The 16,764-nt window shown below is 35.2% G+C and overlaps 1 protein-coding gene across 5 annotated transcripts in view; it reads left to right on the top strand.

The window, feature by feature from the left end:
• VEGFC (vascular endothelial growth factor C) overlaps positions 1-16,289 on the top strand; it is a 479,792-nt gene extending 463,503 nt beyond the window's left edge. For all 5 annotated transcript variants that reach the window (XM_063638455.1, XM_055276470.2, XM_063638456.1 and 2 more), the window contains 3 exons: positions 11,806-11,912; positions 12,211-12,544; positions 15,787-16,289. In XM_063638455.1, the coding sequence (XP_063494525.1) occupies positions 11,806-11,912; positions 12,211-12,544; positions 15,787-15,901 (556 nt within the window). In that variant the 3' untranslated portion in view covers positions 15,902-16,289. The remainder of the gene's footprint in view (positions 1-11,805; positions 11,913-12,210; positions 12,545-15,786) is intronic.
• Positions 16,290-16,764: the final 475 nt, after the last annotated feature.

The raw sequence follows: 16,764 nt of genomic DNA, 5'->3' as shown, positions 1-16,764 counted from the left end.
ATTTCTCACCACCCTATTCTGGTGTCAGCCTTCCTTTCTTGTTTTGTCTTCCATTATTCACCAAGTCTGTGTTTCACCAAGTCCGATTCCCAGAACGCCAAGCTCATTTCCTGCTCTGTATCTTGTTTCTATTCTGGCCCTGGCTTGTTTTCTGCCTTTCCAAAGCCCTCTCCATTTCTCAGAGTTCGGGTAAAGGTCTTTCTCCTGCATTTGTCTTGTCCAAATACCACGGCCACCTTTGCTTCTTGAATACCCATAGCACTCACTGGATTAACTTCATCCTCACATGGCTTTATCAGGGTCTGCAAATGTTGCATGTGGAACTGGAATATGAGAGTGTTTCCAGTAAGTTTATGTCCTCTGCAGCATTCAGCTAACAACACTCAAAAATACTTGAGCCATTCCTGTTCCCTCAGCCCTTTACTTGCATTGTCTGATTTAACCCTTAACAAAATCATCTAGAAGGCCAGCAGCAGCATTTGCCTTATTTTACAGATGAGGGAGGAAATCACACTCCAAAGCTGTTGGCTAAACAATGTATATAAATGCTTGTTAAATAAAATAACTTATTTCCTGGATGTATTTTATAGCATTTGCCATGTTTTCATTATTACTTATTCATGTAACTACTATCCTATACACTGTTTGAGGTCAAGAAGAGACAGGAAGCTACAGCAAAAAGAGCCTGAGTCTTAGAGTAAGCCATATCTGATTCTGAATTCAGATTTGCCACTAATTCGTTCTTTATGATCAGGTGGGTGTTTTATGTCTCTGAAACTCAGTTTACTTATATATAAACTGTAAAGATGTAAAGAGGATTGAATGAAGTACTGAATGCTTATGCAATGCTTAGCAGAGTGTCTGGTATCCAGAAGATAGTCATTAAAGGGCCGATTTATTATTACCGTTAATATCCAAGTCTGATTCATTTCCTCATCCATGTGTTTTTCAGTATTTTTAAAACCACTATCTACAGTAAGAGATATATTTTATATTCCAAACCAGGATGTGTGTTATACACACACATAGTGTGTGTCTGTGTGTATATATATATATATATATATATGTCGATATTAGAGAGTTTTACATTAGATAGCTAGATAACTTCACATGTAATTAGTTATGTATAAAGCATAAAACTAAAACAAATTACCATTTAAAAATATTGTCCTTAATTATAGTGCTGTTCAAGCTTTCTCATTATGACAACCCCAAGGATCCTTTTATGAACATTTTTTCCCTAATCACTTTCCCCCTAAAATTTTAATATCACAAATATACTCTGTCTTTGTACTATATGTATCTCTGTGCTTTATACATAAAAAGGAAGTATAAAGCTTACTTTTTTATTCAATGTAGGGTTAAGTAACAAAATAAAATGTTTAAGTTAACATTTAAATTAAACATTTTTAATCTCTTAACAGCTAACATAAATTTATAATTGTATTTGCAGAGAAACTTAAGGTCTTCTGTTTACTTATATAAATTGTAATATATCAAATTACATATGCAAAGTAGCAATTGATATGAACATATAATACAAATATAATAATTTATAAAAACATTCAAAATCACTATTTTTCCAGCAAAAGTAAAATAATTTTTACAATAACTTCTTTAAAAATATTTGGAGAGCTTAACTATTAACTTTACGCAGTATGAGAAAACAACTTTTAACTTATATAGCTGATAAATATTAATTTAGATATTGTCAACTTTTTCTTTTCATCATTTGACATGTAATGGTATGACTAACATTTGTAGAATTAATAATAAAATATAAATTATTATTATTTAATTCTCTGAAGCTCAAGTCACACACGAAAACACCAAGGATCAAGCATAAGCAATATCCACAGGGCAACCAATGGCAGCCAATGGGCCCACATAGGTACCACTCAGTATATGACTTTGAAATCACTCAGTCAGTTAAGAGAAAATCCTCCAGTCACAGCCATCTAGTCACCATAATTTCATAGCTCATACATTGGAAACACTTGGGGTGTGTTCTGTTGCCAATGCTGTTCGTGTAATGGCCAATAAAACTGAATAGAATTTAAGTATTAAGGAATATTATTTTCTTGGGTTTTTGGAGAGCCAGAAATCATTGAGATATTAAGATTTCAGCCCCACCCTGGTCTCATACCCAATTTTTACCCCCTTAGGGATGATTTTACTCCCTTTATGAATATTTGCCTTATTACCTGTGATATACTCAAATAATTTTTTCTGTTCTGTTTTTCTTTGTGAAAATATTGGTCTCAACCCATTATGAATTATGGCCCACAATTTAATAAAAGCTACACTAGTGATAATATATATATGATGGACATGTAACTATGTTATAAAATTCTAACATTTGTTAAGATTTAAGAGGAGCATTCACCACCACAGCGGCTAAAATTAAAAACACTGACAAAAACAAGTGTTAGAATGTGGTGCAACCAAAACTCGTATGTCATCAATGGGCATTAAAATTGTTCAATCATTTTGCAAAACAGTTGACAGTTTCTTATGAATTTAACATGTACATATTTCCACACAATATAACTTGTATACAAATGTTCTTTATTAGTCAATAACTGGAAACAACTCAAATGCCCATGAAAGATGAGTGGATTAACACATTTTGGTATATGCATACAGTGGAACATTGCTGAGCAATGTAAAAAGAATGAACTGCTGATACACACAAGAACATAAAAGGATCTCAGAGACATTAAATTGAGTGAAATAAGCTGGGCTAAAAAGAGTACATGCTCTGATTTGATTTACCTGAGGTCCTTAAAAGACACAAATGTACTCTAGAGTGAGAGAATGCAATTCAGTGTGTGTTTGAGGATTTGGATCGGGACTGACTGAGAAGGGCAAAAGAGACATTGTGAGGTGTTGGAAATATTCTTTATTTTGATTGTGACAGTAGTTAATGTGGATACATAAACTTATGAAAAGATGATAAATTCAAAATAGGAGCATGTTATTGTATGCAAATTACACCTCAATAAAATTGATTTTTGAAAAGCCTAGAAAAAAATCCCTTTGTTAAGTATAATTTTTAAAGTAGTTTAGGTTTAAAATAGTAGATTTCTCTTTTTTTTTTTTTTGAGACGGAGTCTTGCTCTATCACCCAGGCTGGAGTACAATGATGTGATCTTGGCTCACTGCAACCTCTGCCTCCTGGGTTCAAGCAATTCTCTGCCTCATCCTCCTGAGTAGCTGTGATTACAGTTGCCCGCCACCATGCCTGCCTAATTTTTATATTTTTAGTAGAGATGGGGTTTCACCATTCTGGCCAGGCTGGTCTTGAACTCCTGACCTTGTGATCCACCCGCCTTGGCCTCCCAAAGTGCTGGGATTACAGGCATGAGCCACCATGCCCGGCCAAAATAGTAGATTTTTTAAAACCTTTACAATAACATTTTAAGTCAAATCTTTAATTAATTAGGGAGAGAGATTTCCCAGAGTCATCCATAAACTGTATGTTGAGTCACTAAGATAAAGAACGCTTCTAGATCCTATTAGAGAAGACAAAGATGTGCTTGGCTGGCTCTGAACTTAGAGCACTTATAGTCAGGTAAGAACAACACATATTATAGTTACATTATTAATGTTTTATTTTACTAAATATTACAAAGCACCAAGCATCTGCCACACATTGTCTCATGTTCATACAAGTACTGCCGGTGGCTCCATTCGTGATACACATCACATAGTACAGGGCTGAAGAGTGTGGATGCTGTAGGCAGCTTCCAGTTTTGAGAATTTAGTCTCTGATTTCTCTTTGTGTTTGAGTAGGTTCTCTCAACTTTCTTGTGACACTTTTTCTTTAGCACATAAGTAAGAATGTTATGTATAACATCATACAGAATATAAGGTAATCTTCACTGAAATCAAGCTGTTCAATAGCATTATACCATATTTGACATACCGTACCATGTTAATCTGATACTGTAGAATGGCATAATATAATAATAATAACTCCTAACTCAAGGATGTTGTGATTTTTATAACCAGCAATCCATGTTAAATATTAGCACAGTGCCTAAAACATAATAAGCATTCAATAAATGATCGCTGCTATTTCTACTAACATCCTACAGATTTGTGTTGTAAACATTTTAAATCTTCTAGGTATTTTGAAATATATAATAAAATATTATTAACTATTACTATGGAATGCTAGAACTTGTTTCTTCTATATAACTGTACTTTGGAATGCATTACCAACCTCTCTTCATTCCCCCCACAACTGACCCACCCTTCCCAGCCTCTGGTAACCATCATTCTACTCTCTACCTCCATGAGTTTCACTTTTTGGCTCTCATAAATGAGTGAGAACATGAGATGTGTGTCTTTTTGTGCCCAGCTTATTTCACTTAACATAATAGCCTCCAGTTCCATCCATGTTTTTTTTTTTTTTTTTTGAGACGCAGTCTTGCTCTGTCGCCCAGGCTGGAGTGCAGTGGTGCAGTCTCAGCTCATTGCAAGCTCCGCCTCCTGGGTTCACACCATTCTCCTGCCTCAGCCTGTCCGAATAGCTGGGACTACAGGCGCCCGCCACCACGCCTGGCTAATTTTTTTGTATTTTTAGTAGATACGGGGTTTCACCATGGTCTCGATCTCCTGACCTCGTGATCCGCCCGCCTCGGCCTCCCAAAGTGCTGGGATTACAAGCGTGAGCCACCGCGCCCGGCCCCATCCATGTTGCTGCAAATGACAGGATGGCATTCTTTTTATGGTTAAATAGTACTCTATTGTGTATATATACCACATTTTCTTTATTTTTAACTTCTATAAATTAAAAAATATCAAACATCAAGGACAAAAACAAAACAAAAAAGTGCCCTTCACCCCAATTTGAAATATAACAACTATTTTGTCAAATTTACTAAAGATACAACCCAAATCCCCAGTCATCATTCTTCACTCTTCATTCCCAGAAGTAACCACCACTCGAAAATTGTGTTATTCTCACTCTTCTCTATTTTTATTGTGTCTGGATTTATTAACATACCAGAAAATATTATACAGTGCAGCTTTGAGTGTTTTGTATTTTAAGTTAAAATGTTGGCATCACTTTTTTTCTCTTGACATTACGTTTTACAGATATAGTCATATTGCTATCTGTAGGCCTGGTTTATTCATTTAATAACTATATAGCATTCCATTAAATAAACAAACACAAGTTTTTATGTTTCTTTAATTCTGTGACAATGTACTATAGGGAAGTCAACATACACTACAGATTAGCAAGAGAGTACAATCAAAGAGGAGAGAGTTATGTCAAATAGACAAGGACCTTGAAGTTAATAGTGCTAAATTTATTAGTTATTTGGTTAGCATGGACAGTGTCCCTAAAGATGTAAGAAAATAACACGTTCTTAGGACAGTTAATAAACCAGATTAATTTGGGTCTTAAGCTGTGAAAGCAATTGGATGTTAAATGAAAAGACAATGCTGTGATTCTAAAGCTTTGAGCACCAGCCTAGGGAATTTCACCTATTCTGTAGAGGTATTACGGGAGCAGAGGTTGTTTCTGGGTAGAGGAATGAATGGCAAGACAATGTTCAGCATAGCCAAGAAATCTTGAATTATTTTTAATGGATAATAAATATAGAAGATAGGTATTATTTCAATTTGGAAGACAGTGACGTTGTGGTGAAAAAGAGAAAAGAGATGAAAAAAGATGAGAGAAAAATGGATAAATCTAGCCTGAACGCTAATTTGCATACTTATTTATCTGCTGCCCTTTTATTTCTTTTATTAAAATGTTGACATTGTTTACTCAGTAAAACTTATTTGCTTGCAAGAAGTTACACTTACTAAGGTTTATTTAAGAAAATTTTATTCTTATAAGAACATATCTTATTTCTAAGGAATAGAGTAGATTTATAGTCAAGGAAATCTTTAATTTGGAACTTGAGGTCTCCGTGTCTTTGGTATATTAATCTTTAACAGATCCTCAGTCCAAATGCCTAGATGCTTAAATATCCTTGAGTTTTACTTTTAGCCATAATGCTTTACTCTTTCCTTTTTAATTTGAAGGTTATACATTATTGCTTTACCAAAAGACAATGAAGCAAAATAGCATAACATTAATTTAATAAACTATATCAGAGCAGAAATGGAGAGATAGCTTAGATTCTAGTAAATTGGACCACAGTCTTGTACTAGATCTTCAGAAACTACTGTTTTTCAGCATTTTAAAACGTGCATCTTTAGTCTGCCCTGAAATTTTCCTCTTTGCCAGTTCAAAATCTTTATGTCCATATACAGTTATTTTTGAAATTGTAAGTCATATGTCTGTTCATCCTCTTTCCTACAAAGCTCATTATCTAAACATTGTCTCATACTTCAAAGGATCACCTGTAACTTTTATACATAGTTTGCCTGCCTTTGGACAGTCTCGTTTCTACCTTCTAAAATACGATACTTGAAAGCACAGCATTCCTATGGCTTGCTGATAGATTGTGAGAAATAACAGCAAACTATATACAGCTGAGGAGATTGCATCAATACATCTCTGCACTGAAGTTATGGCAGTGATTTGCCTAGAATGGGGGGCTATTTGATCAAAGATTGTCATAAAGTTTAAAGTTACATTCAACCAAACACATGGACAATTTTTGTTAATATCGTATTAGACCAGATTTACCAGTTGTTTTCTAAAATTTAATAGACATTTTTAAACCATTTTAGGTTACAGAAAAAGCAGAAAGTATAGAGTTTTCATATAACATCCTCTTTCACGAGTTTCCTCTATTTTTAACATCTTGTGTTGGCATGGTACATTTGTTACAGTTGAGGAGCCAACATTGACATGTTATTGTTAACTGAAATCCATAGCTTACGTTAGGGTTCCCTCTTTTTTGGGTGTAAGTTCTGTGGATTTTGACAAATGTATAAATGACATGTGTCTATCATTACAGTATCATGCAGAATACTTTTACTGCCCTAAAAGTCTCCGTGTTCCACCTGTTCATTTCTCCTCCCCTGTATTCCTGGCATCAACCAGCCACTTTGATGTCATATCAACTCTTATACCCTCATAACATGTTTTTATTGTCATCATTGTTTTGTTTTTGTTTTTCTGCTAATGACTTGTGGCTGTGACGAGATAATAAGACCAGCAGCTCTGGTTGAAGGACCTTTTTTCTTAATTCCTGGTTACTTATCCTTGAATTACATGACAAGCTGATAAATCCAGTAATCATGGATTTTCCACTGTTCCAACCTGCCAATACTTCTCTCAAGCTTGTGTATCCAAGAAAATATAAAAAATAGTAGAGCAGAAAATCACAAGCTTCCATACTTATCCTACTCTCCCTGTCTCCATCCCCAGTTCTGGTGGCTTTCCAACTCAGTTAAGTCCTGTACTTAGCCAGTTGGTGACCACACAATGTGACATGTTTTATATCCAAGTCAGTCTCAGACTAGGTGAGCTTTTGTATGTGGCAGATTACTGCTTAATTTATACTCAGACAAAAAGGAAAAAATTAAGCATATAAACACACTTTTTTTTTTTTGAGAGTCTCATGCTGTTGCCAAGGCTACAGTGCAGTGGCATGATCTCAGCTCACTTCATCCTCTGCCTCCCGGGTTCCAGTGATTCTCCTGCCTCAGCCTCCTGAGTAACTGGGATTACAGGCACGTGCCACCACACCTGGCTAATTTGTATATTTTTAGTAGAGATGGGGTTTCGCCATATTGGCCAGGCTTATCTCAAACTCCTGACCTCAGGTGATCTGCCCATCTCGACCTCCCAAAATGCTGGGATTACAGGCGTAAGCCACCATGCCCAGCCTAAACCCACGTTTTAAATTAATGCAATGATTGTATTAGCCTTTCAAATATTAAGACTGGCAAAATTGTTACAACTATGGAGTTTTCATTGATTCATCCTACTCACTATCTTTTCCTTTAATATCTGAACAAACCCCAACTCTGTCCACTGTTCTCCCTGTCAGTAGACTAATGGAACACAAGCAAACAGTAACACAAACAGACACAAACACAAGTTCATGCGGAATCAATACAACAGAAGATAAGTCTATGTGTTTTTTGATACTATTAAGCATGTGCCTTTTTAACAATTTATATGAAACCTAAAATGTATGTATTTCTGATTTCTACCTGTAGTACTGAAGAAGTTACTTAATAACGTTGAATATAAAGGCCACTTTTACTTAACCACTCTCCATTCACTATTAACTGCTGTTTCCAAAGTATGAGCAAATCAGTCTCTGTGTACATAGTCAAGTGTATACAAGCGTCAGGCATAACAAACTCAAGATGAACACAACAGTTCAAAGACATTTGGGACAAAATTGTTGAAGCATTTTTACCTGGGGCTCTGTGGCTCTGACAGTGAAAGAATATAGTTGCTCTTCCAGCTGCTATTCAGACAGAAAGCTTGGGCAAGAAGGATCTGTATCTATATTCTTCATAATATAATTACAGGTTTGAAGTTCAGATAACATCAGCAGTTAGCATTTGGAAAACCAAAACCCTATTTTGCTATTTATCAAGATTATTAATGTAGTCAGGTTTCCCTTATTTGTTTCTTTAATGGAGTACAGAACATCCTGTTGAATGACCCGCTGAGTGACACGAAGATGCCCTGAAGGAGTGCATGAGAGCTTGTGGTACCTGCCTTGAAACGTGGGTTTCACTAATGCTGGTGGCTCACACTTCCCATTGAACAAGACTAGGGATAGGAAGGCTATTTGAGGGACACAGCTATGGAACCATAGGTGCCACATGGTTAAGCCAAATTTTCATTTGTTGTGTTGTTGTGAAAAACCTTATTAAAAGATCTTCCAATGAGAGTACTTGATTAATAACACAGTTCATATCTATAGAAATAATTTGCTTTTCAAGAAAGTCATCATGCTACAGTTGAATTCACATTAAATTTATGTTATCATTCATTTTGAATGATCTGTGAAGTATTTTAAGAGAGATCTGGGGAAATAAATCAATAAGTAGTTTAACATAAATCAAGGGGCAGTTAATTTTTTTCAATTAGAAATCTATTACAAAGATCCTGCCATTTGCAACAACATGAAATAACCTGGAGGAAATTATGCTGAGTGAAATAAGCCAGACACAGGGAGATGCATATTGCTGATCTCCCTTATATATGCAATCTAGAAAAGTAGAATTCATAGATACAGAATAGAAAAGTGGTCACCACGGTCTTGGGGGTGGGGGACATAGGGAAATGTTAGAGGGTGACAACTTGCAGCTACAAGGTGAATATGCTCTGGAGACCTAACATATAGTACAGCAGAGTTACTCTACTCAATAGCGTTCTCACTGCATCCCCCCACCCCTCACACACACAGTAACTCTTTGAGGTGTAGATATACTAATTAGCTTGATTGTGGTAATCATTGCGCAGTGTATACATATACCAAAACATCACTTTGTATACCTTATATATGTACAATATTTATCAATCATACTTCAATAAAGCTGAAAAAATGCATGAATATTATATATATGTATAAGTGTGTGTATATATATATATATATATATGATTATAGCAGATTATAGCTCTTTGAAAAAGAATAACATTTCAGCTCAGTTCTAAGGCCAAACAAAAGGTGATAGCATGTTTTAGTTCCTTACATGTGTATTTGAGGAGTCAAGAAGTCTCCAGGTGCAGGAAAACCTCAATGGCAAAGAGTGTAGAATATGAAAGAATCACAAAAATAGCATGCACAAAATAGCCTGCTGTGATGTTGAAAATATAAGAGCTAGTAATTATTACCCAACGTTTAGAATATAATGTAACAGAACATATTTGGAATACATTTGTCTTTTAATATTTCAAAGGAGAGATAAATGCAAACTAAGATTTTCTTTATCATTAAATTAATTGTTCTTTAGTTTGAAAAACACATATACTCATATTTTTGTCACCTGATTTTAACCAGCGAAAAGCAATAGCTGCCAAACCAAAGTCAAGTGAAGCTGTGAAAATAATTAATGAAACAATTCTGGTAAAAGCATCTTTATCCTTCATACATGTTATAGGCAGGATTGTGGTTGTGTCTGTGTGCGTGTGGTGGGGTCAGTGAGGGGATAGGAAAGTTAGTTTATTCACATGATTCTCAACATAGATATACCTTGCAAATAATTGTGCAATTCCCTGCTTTGCTTTGCAGACAGAATGTCTTTGAATCAATGTTTTTTATAAATACACTATACAAAAAAACATAATTATAAACCTTTATTTATGCGCACTTTAATATTCAGAACTAGAAGAGAAATTTCAGTAAGTAGAAATGCTTTGGAGATTAAAACGTAAAGGAGATAACCAAATTTTACTAAACCTCTGTCCATCATGACCACATTTTCTTTCATTCTAAAATAACAATATTTTGGAAATGTTGCTCTCCCCCCCACATTTTTACATGAGAAGTTTTAAATGCCAAGAACTTGCTCCTCACTTTTGAAGCAGGGTGCTTTCTTTAGGAACCAATCTGTATCACATGTATTCTATTGGTTTGTATTTTATTACATATTATTCTATTACATTTTAAAATGCATTTTTGGGCCCATGTCATTGATTTCATGATTCATTAATGGGTTGCAAGCAGCAGTTGGAATAACACTGGCTTAGGTAATGGCAGTATAAATTACATGTTGGTAAAATGAAAGATGCCTTTCTACTTCCCACCAACATGGTATAATGGCCACTCGATGCCAACATGGCAGTGTTACTTAAACCATGTATCGATCAACATTGAAGCAACATGACCAAAATGGTTTTACCATCATTTATAGAAGAAGATTATGAGTTTCATGCAGCCAGGATTAATTGCATTGCTATTATAGAACTTAACATAAGTTGTATCATATTTGATGGAAGGATGCTAACAATCAAGAGGATATAAATTTTAAAAACAATGATACTGTTTTGGACAATTGATAAGTCCTGACTGTCTCCATTTTATCTAGAACAATATATGTTCATGATTAACCAAGAAAATAATGACAAAAATGCACAATGAGTACAGACTTGCCCTTGGAATTCCCTAAAATTATTAGGAAGGTACAATGTTCTCCAGGAAATATTGATAAGTGAAAAAACAAGGTTTAAATAGTGTGTAAGGGATGCTATCATCTGTGTAACAAAATGAGAAAAAACATATATACAATTTTTTGGCAAGAAGATACCCTGAAAACATAAACCAAAAAGCCGAAAAAAGTAACTTGCTGATAATACAGAACTTCTCTGACTGTACATTTTTCTCATAGTCTTAACTCTGATAATTACATACATGTTTGACATTTTCACAAGTAAAAACACAAAAGTACATAATATATGCAGGATAAAGCAAATAACAGTTTATGTGAAGATTGTTAGAAGCCAAGGTTTTCATGGAAGTTATTAGCCACTAAAAATAATGGAGCAGAACTCTATTCAATGACATATAAAAATGTCCATGATATATTCTATAATGGAAAAAAGAAATTTCAAAGTAAAAGGTTTTGCCTTATTTATTTCACAAGCTAAAACCCTATATGATTATACAAATCAATGTGTTTGCCTTAAAAAGATAAAAGTCTGGTGACCTATATGACCATACCACAAACAGTGATCACCTCTGGAATTGGAATGTTATAGCAGTTGTGGATAGAGATAGTTTGGGAGAAAACATTCACATCTTATTTCATAATTCTTATATTTTTAAAGCTTGTCTGTAAGCATTATTTTGATACATATGTAAGCAGAGATGGTCCTTTCTAGGTACCAGTTACACCATTGCTAAACCTCGTCTCTTTCTTCCAAAGGTGTCAGGCAGTGAACAAGACTTGCCCCACCAATTACATGTGGAATAATCACATCTGCAGGTGCCTGTCTCAGGAAGATTTTATGTTTTCCTCGGATGCTGGAGATGGTAAGCAGAATGATGCTTTAAAGACTAAATGCCAAGGGTCTATATTGTGATTAACATACTCTAATATTAAAACCACACGTACAATATTCATCATTCTTTGAAATAAGTGACTAAAAATAGTACATTTTCTACTTCACATTGGGATTATTTTGAACTCCTTTAGAAAGGAACATACTCATGTTTGTACACAATCCTTTGATGGAAAACAGACAGAGGAAGATGCTTTGAAAAGCTTTTGTTTCATGCCACACCCAGAACCAAGTAAGATATAGTAAAGGTTCTCTGACTGTTTGTCTAGACTCAGCAGATGGGTTCCATGACGTCTGTGGACCAAACAAGGAGCTGGATGAAGAGACCTGTCAGTGTGTCTGCAGATCGGGGCTTCGGCCTGCCAGCTGTGGACCCCACAAAGAACTAGACAGAAACTCATGCCAGTGTGTCTGTAAAAACAAACTCTTCCCCAGCCAATGTGGGGCCAACCGAGAATTTGATGAAAACACATGCCAGTGTGTATGTAAAAGAACCTGCCCCAGAAATCAACCCCTGAATCCTGGAAAATGTGCCTGTGAATGTACAGAAAGTTCACAGAAATGCTTGTTAAAAGGAAGGAAGTTCCACCACCAAACATGCAGGTAAGAGATCCTCATGAAGAGTATTAATTTCTCTTACTAGAAATATGCTCTAAGCCAAAAGCAGTTTTCTTAACCAAAGTAGCAATTGCTTGTTAGAATGAGGCCAATAAATTCTGAAAGACAAAAATCTTATATTTTTTTAACCAGTGCTAAACTTGCATGAGACCAGATTTGCTTCCAAAAAAGCAAGACAGGAGCCTTGAGGATCAAAATTAGATCCAAGCTCAGAATATACTCTAAATTAGTGGTTCCTGTGGGATGTTTTCAAAATATGTACAGGCAATCCACTTCACCCCCACCAAAAAGTATGATGCCTTCAGACATAATTTAGGACAACTGTTCTAAATGCAGACAATTTTTATGCAAAACTTGCAAACAAAGGACAGGAGAGTACCACTGGTATAGAATTATATCTGGAAATGAAAATATTTGATAGAATTAGTATTTGATAGAATTTGATAGTATTTGATAGAATATTTGAAAATATTTGATAGAATTAGTACTTGATAGTATTTGATAGTATTGGATAGAGTATTTGATAGAATTAGAGAAATAAATGAATATGTTGTTAAAGGTACCCAAGACTCATGTCTTAAACTTGGTGTTGCACTCTTCTTCATCAAGAAAAATAAAAATGAAGTTATTCGACTCAAGCACATTCAATCTTAATCCCAGAACTTCTTCCTCTTTAATCTCAGAGAATAAGGTGATCCTACTATTTAAGCCAGACCTGTGCGTTTGACATTTTCTCCACATTCCTTCAACATTGCTTCATGCCATTCCTTCTTTCTTCTGTAACTTGAACATCTTCAACTCTACTTTTTTTCCCCTCAATTTATAGAAGTTCCCAAATTTCTTCTATTTTATTAGCCTCTTACTGTGAAGCTGAGCATACTTTAGCAACCCAAGTCTGTCCTCTTCAAAGCTGCTCAAAAACGAGGCATTTGTTTTCACCTCTTTCATCTACCATGTATTCAACCAACTATAACCTGGTTTATGGCCTACGGTGCTATGTTAAACCTCTGTTTAAGGTTTCATTGGCCTCATAGTTGCCAAATCCAATAGAGAATTTTGTCCTTAGGTAACGTGTCCTTTCCATGGCCTTTTTCTTTAAGCTCATCTCTTCTATGACATGACATTGTACTTTCCTAGTTGTCTACTTAATTTTCAGACCATTTGTTTTTAATCACTTTCACTGGATTCTCTTTTTACATCCATTCTTTACATATGAGTAGATAATGTTCTTTTTAACAGAAAAAAGCTTGTTTTTAATTTATTTACTATCTTCAGTAATGTTCATTATTATTTTTCCACAGTATATAACAAGTTCATCTTTTTATTCTCAAGAGTTTTGTGTGCTTATTTTAATGTATATTTTTGATGGTTTTCCCAAACTAATATTTTAGCTACTGCATAAAAAGGCTTTAGTGGATCTGGCTATCTCATTAATTATATTTTTCTTCCCTTATACTGCAAAGTACATCATAGGTATCATTTTATTTTGAGAAAGAACTATATTCCAATTTTACCTACATATTCCTACTGTAATAACCAAGAGGATATTTCAAAAATGTATATGCTACTATTTTCAGAAGGATATAGATACTAAATCTTTTTAAGCCTTATTAAACTATGTTTTATATTGAATTCTTCTTGAGTGAGTTTAGTATACATTGAAAAATCTGAAATTCTTATGTCTGCATACCTACTTTTCTACAGAATTATATGAACACAGACAATATTTCTATCATTGCATTTCTCCTAATACTATACATTCTTTCAAAAAGACTTTCTGTTTACTGCAACTCATCCTAGATTCACTTTTCTAAGTGTATAATTCCAGGCTTCGTGATATAAATTGGAGCAAAAGAGAAAATATCATATTTTGAAAATACATATTCTCCTCATTCTCTCTTAATATTTATTACAAAGTGCAGTGGGCAGAGTCTATATTCTTTGGTTCCTTGCCTTAATTAACAGCTTTTATGGATCATTAAGTATCATATCCCTTTTTAGTAGAGGAATACCAGTAGTCATAACTATGAATTTGCATTTGCAAAGTTTAAGAAAAGTTAACTAGACATGCTTTCTTTTCTAGAGCCAAATAAATGAAATGTCAAAACCAAATCGTGTAGGGTTTTTTGTAACACACTTTTGATTTCCACCTCAGGTCGTCTTGCACTTTTCCCTTTACACCTATTCCCACACATTAGGCATGCTCGTACTCCAAAATGTTTTTCAAAGATAGCTCCAATTCTCACCAGGCGTGGTGGCTCACACCTGTAATCCTAGCACTTTGGAAGGCCAAGGCGGACAATCACTTGAGGCCAGGAGTTCAAGACCAGACCAGCCAACGTGGCAAAACCCTGGCTCTACAAAAAATACAGAAACTTAGCCAGGCATGGCCACACACACCTGTAATCCCAGCTACTCGGGAAGCTGAGATATAAGAATGGCTTGAGCCCAGGGGGCGGAGGTTCAGTAAGCCGAGATTGCGACACTGCACTCCAGCCTGGGCGACAGAACAAGACTCTGTCTCAAAGAATGAAGCCTCAATTCACTGGAGCAACAGGGCAGGGGACAGATTGACCAATTGGTAATTTGTCCTCTCACCGCTACTAGAAACTGGAAGTCTAGGATGGGAGGAAGGGGACCCTCGCTGCTGAGTATTGTCCCTCTCACCTCCCTGCCCCAGAATGCCTCTGTTTCACCCGGAGCCAATGGGGAAAGGAAGAGTTAGCCACCATCATGCAGCCAGCTGCCAAGTAGAGACACAAGAGTGAGGGTGGGGCTGCTCACTGAGGACCACAGTTCTGCCAACATGGCTGGGTTTAATTGCCTGGAAGTCTGGGTCCCATACAAATCCCAGACTCATGTGAATTCTGCCATGCTTATGTGATCACAGTAAGTCAGCAGACCTTCAGTGTTCACTTTCAGAATTTCTGTTTTATGTTTCTTTCACCCATGAAACAAAGAGCACTTCAAAGGAACTAATGCGTACAATACCTCATCCTTCCATTTGTTCTATCAGCAAGCAAGACTTTTATTTTAAGGCTTTTCCATTCCTCTTAAATGTTGTAATTCTAAGCAGAAACAAACTTTTATAAACTTATGAACAATTTCATCATAAAATTAGTAATTTTGTTCTAGTCTGAAATTTAAAAACACAGAAATACCTTGGTAGCATAATGAATCCATTGCCTTGATCTTTAACATAAGTGTGTTCTTGTTTGTTCTCCTAGCTGTTACAGACGGCCATGTACGAACCGCCAGAAGGCTTGTGAGCCAGGATTTTCATATAGTGAAGAAGTGTGTCGTTGTGTCCCTTCATATTGGAAAAGACCACAAATGAGCTAAGATTGTACTGTTTTCCAGTTCATCGATTTTCTATTAGGAAAACTGTGTTGCCACAGTAGAATTGTCTGTGAACAGAGAGACCCTTGTGGGTCCATGCTAACAAAGACAAAAGTCTGTTTCCTGAACCATGTGGAGAACTTTACAGAAATGGACTGGAGCTCATCTGCAAAAGGCCTCTTGTAAAGACTGGTTTTCTGCCAATGACCAAACAGCCAAGATTTTTCTCTTGTGATTTTTTTTTTTAAAGAATGACTATATAATTTATTTCCACTAAAAATATTGTTTCTGCATTCATTTTTATAGCAACAACAATTGGTAAAACTCACTGTGATCAATATTTTTATATCATGCAAAATATGTTTAAAATAAAATGAAAATTGTATTATAAGCTGCTAAGTTCAGTCCATTATCATCTTACATGATGAACGAAAACTACTATCTGAAGACACTGATCTTTCTCTGCCCTTTTTTCTTTTCTAACCAGATATCACATAGGTATTACTATGATAAAAAGTATGATCCTGTGAAAGTGTCAGAGGACAACATAATGCTATTGCTTCATCTCTTATATGTTTAATGATTATAAACATTTTAGTACATGATACTTTTGAATTTATAACCAAGTGAATCAATATGAAACATATTGTGAGATAGACTGCTTAGCATTGCGATTAAAAGTCATTCAGTGCTCTGGGAACATTCAGAATCTTACCTTGGTAGAAAAGTCTGCAGTATACATTTAAATGGCTTTAAAATATTTTCTCAAAAATAATCTTTTCCAAATATTTGACTTCTTCTGGCCAGCTAAAATACTTTTTATGAGTGGAAGTGCTCCTATCCAATTAAAAAAAAAACTAAAAATA

The sequence above is a fragment of the Symphalangus syndactylus genome, chromosome 4, assembly GCF_028878055.3.
Source record: "Symphalangus syndactylus isolate Jambi chromosome 4, NHGRI_mSymSyn1-v2.1_pri, whole genome shotgun sequence".
NCBI classification, from domain to species: Eukaryota; Metazoa; Chordata; class Mammalia; order Primates; family Hylobatidae; genus Symphalangus; species Symphalangus syndactylus.
This window is presented reverse-complemented; position numbering and strand designations above follow the sequence as displayed.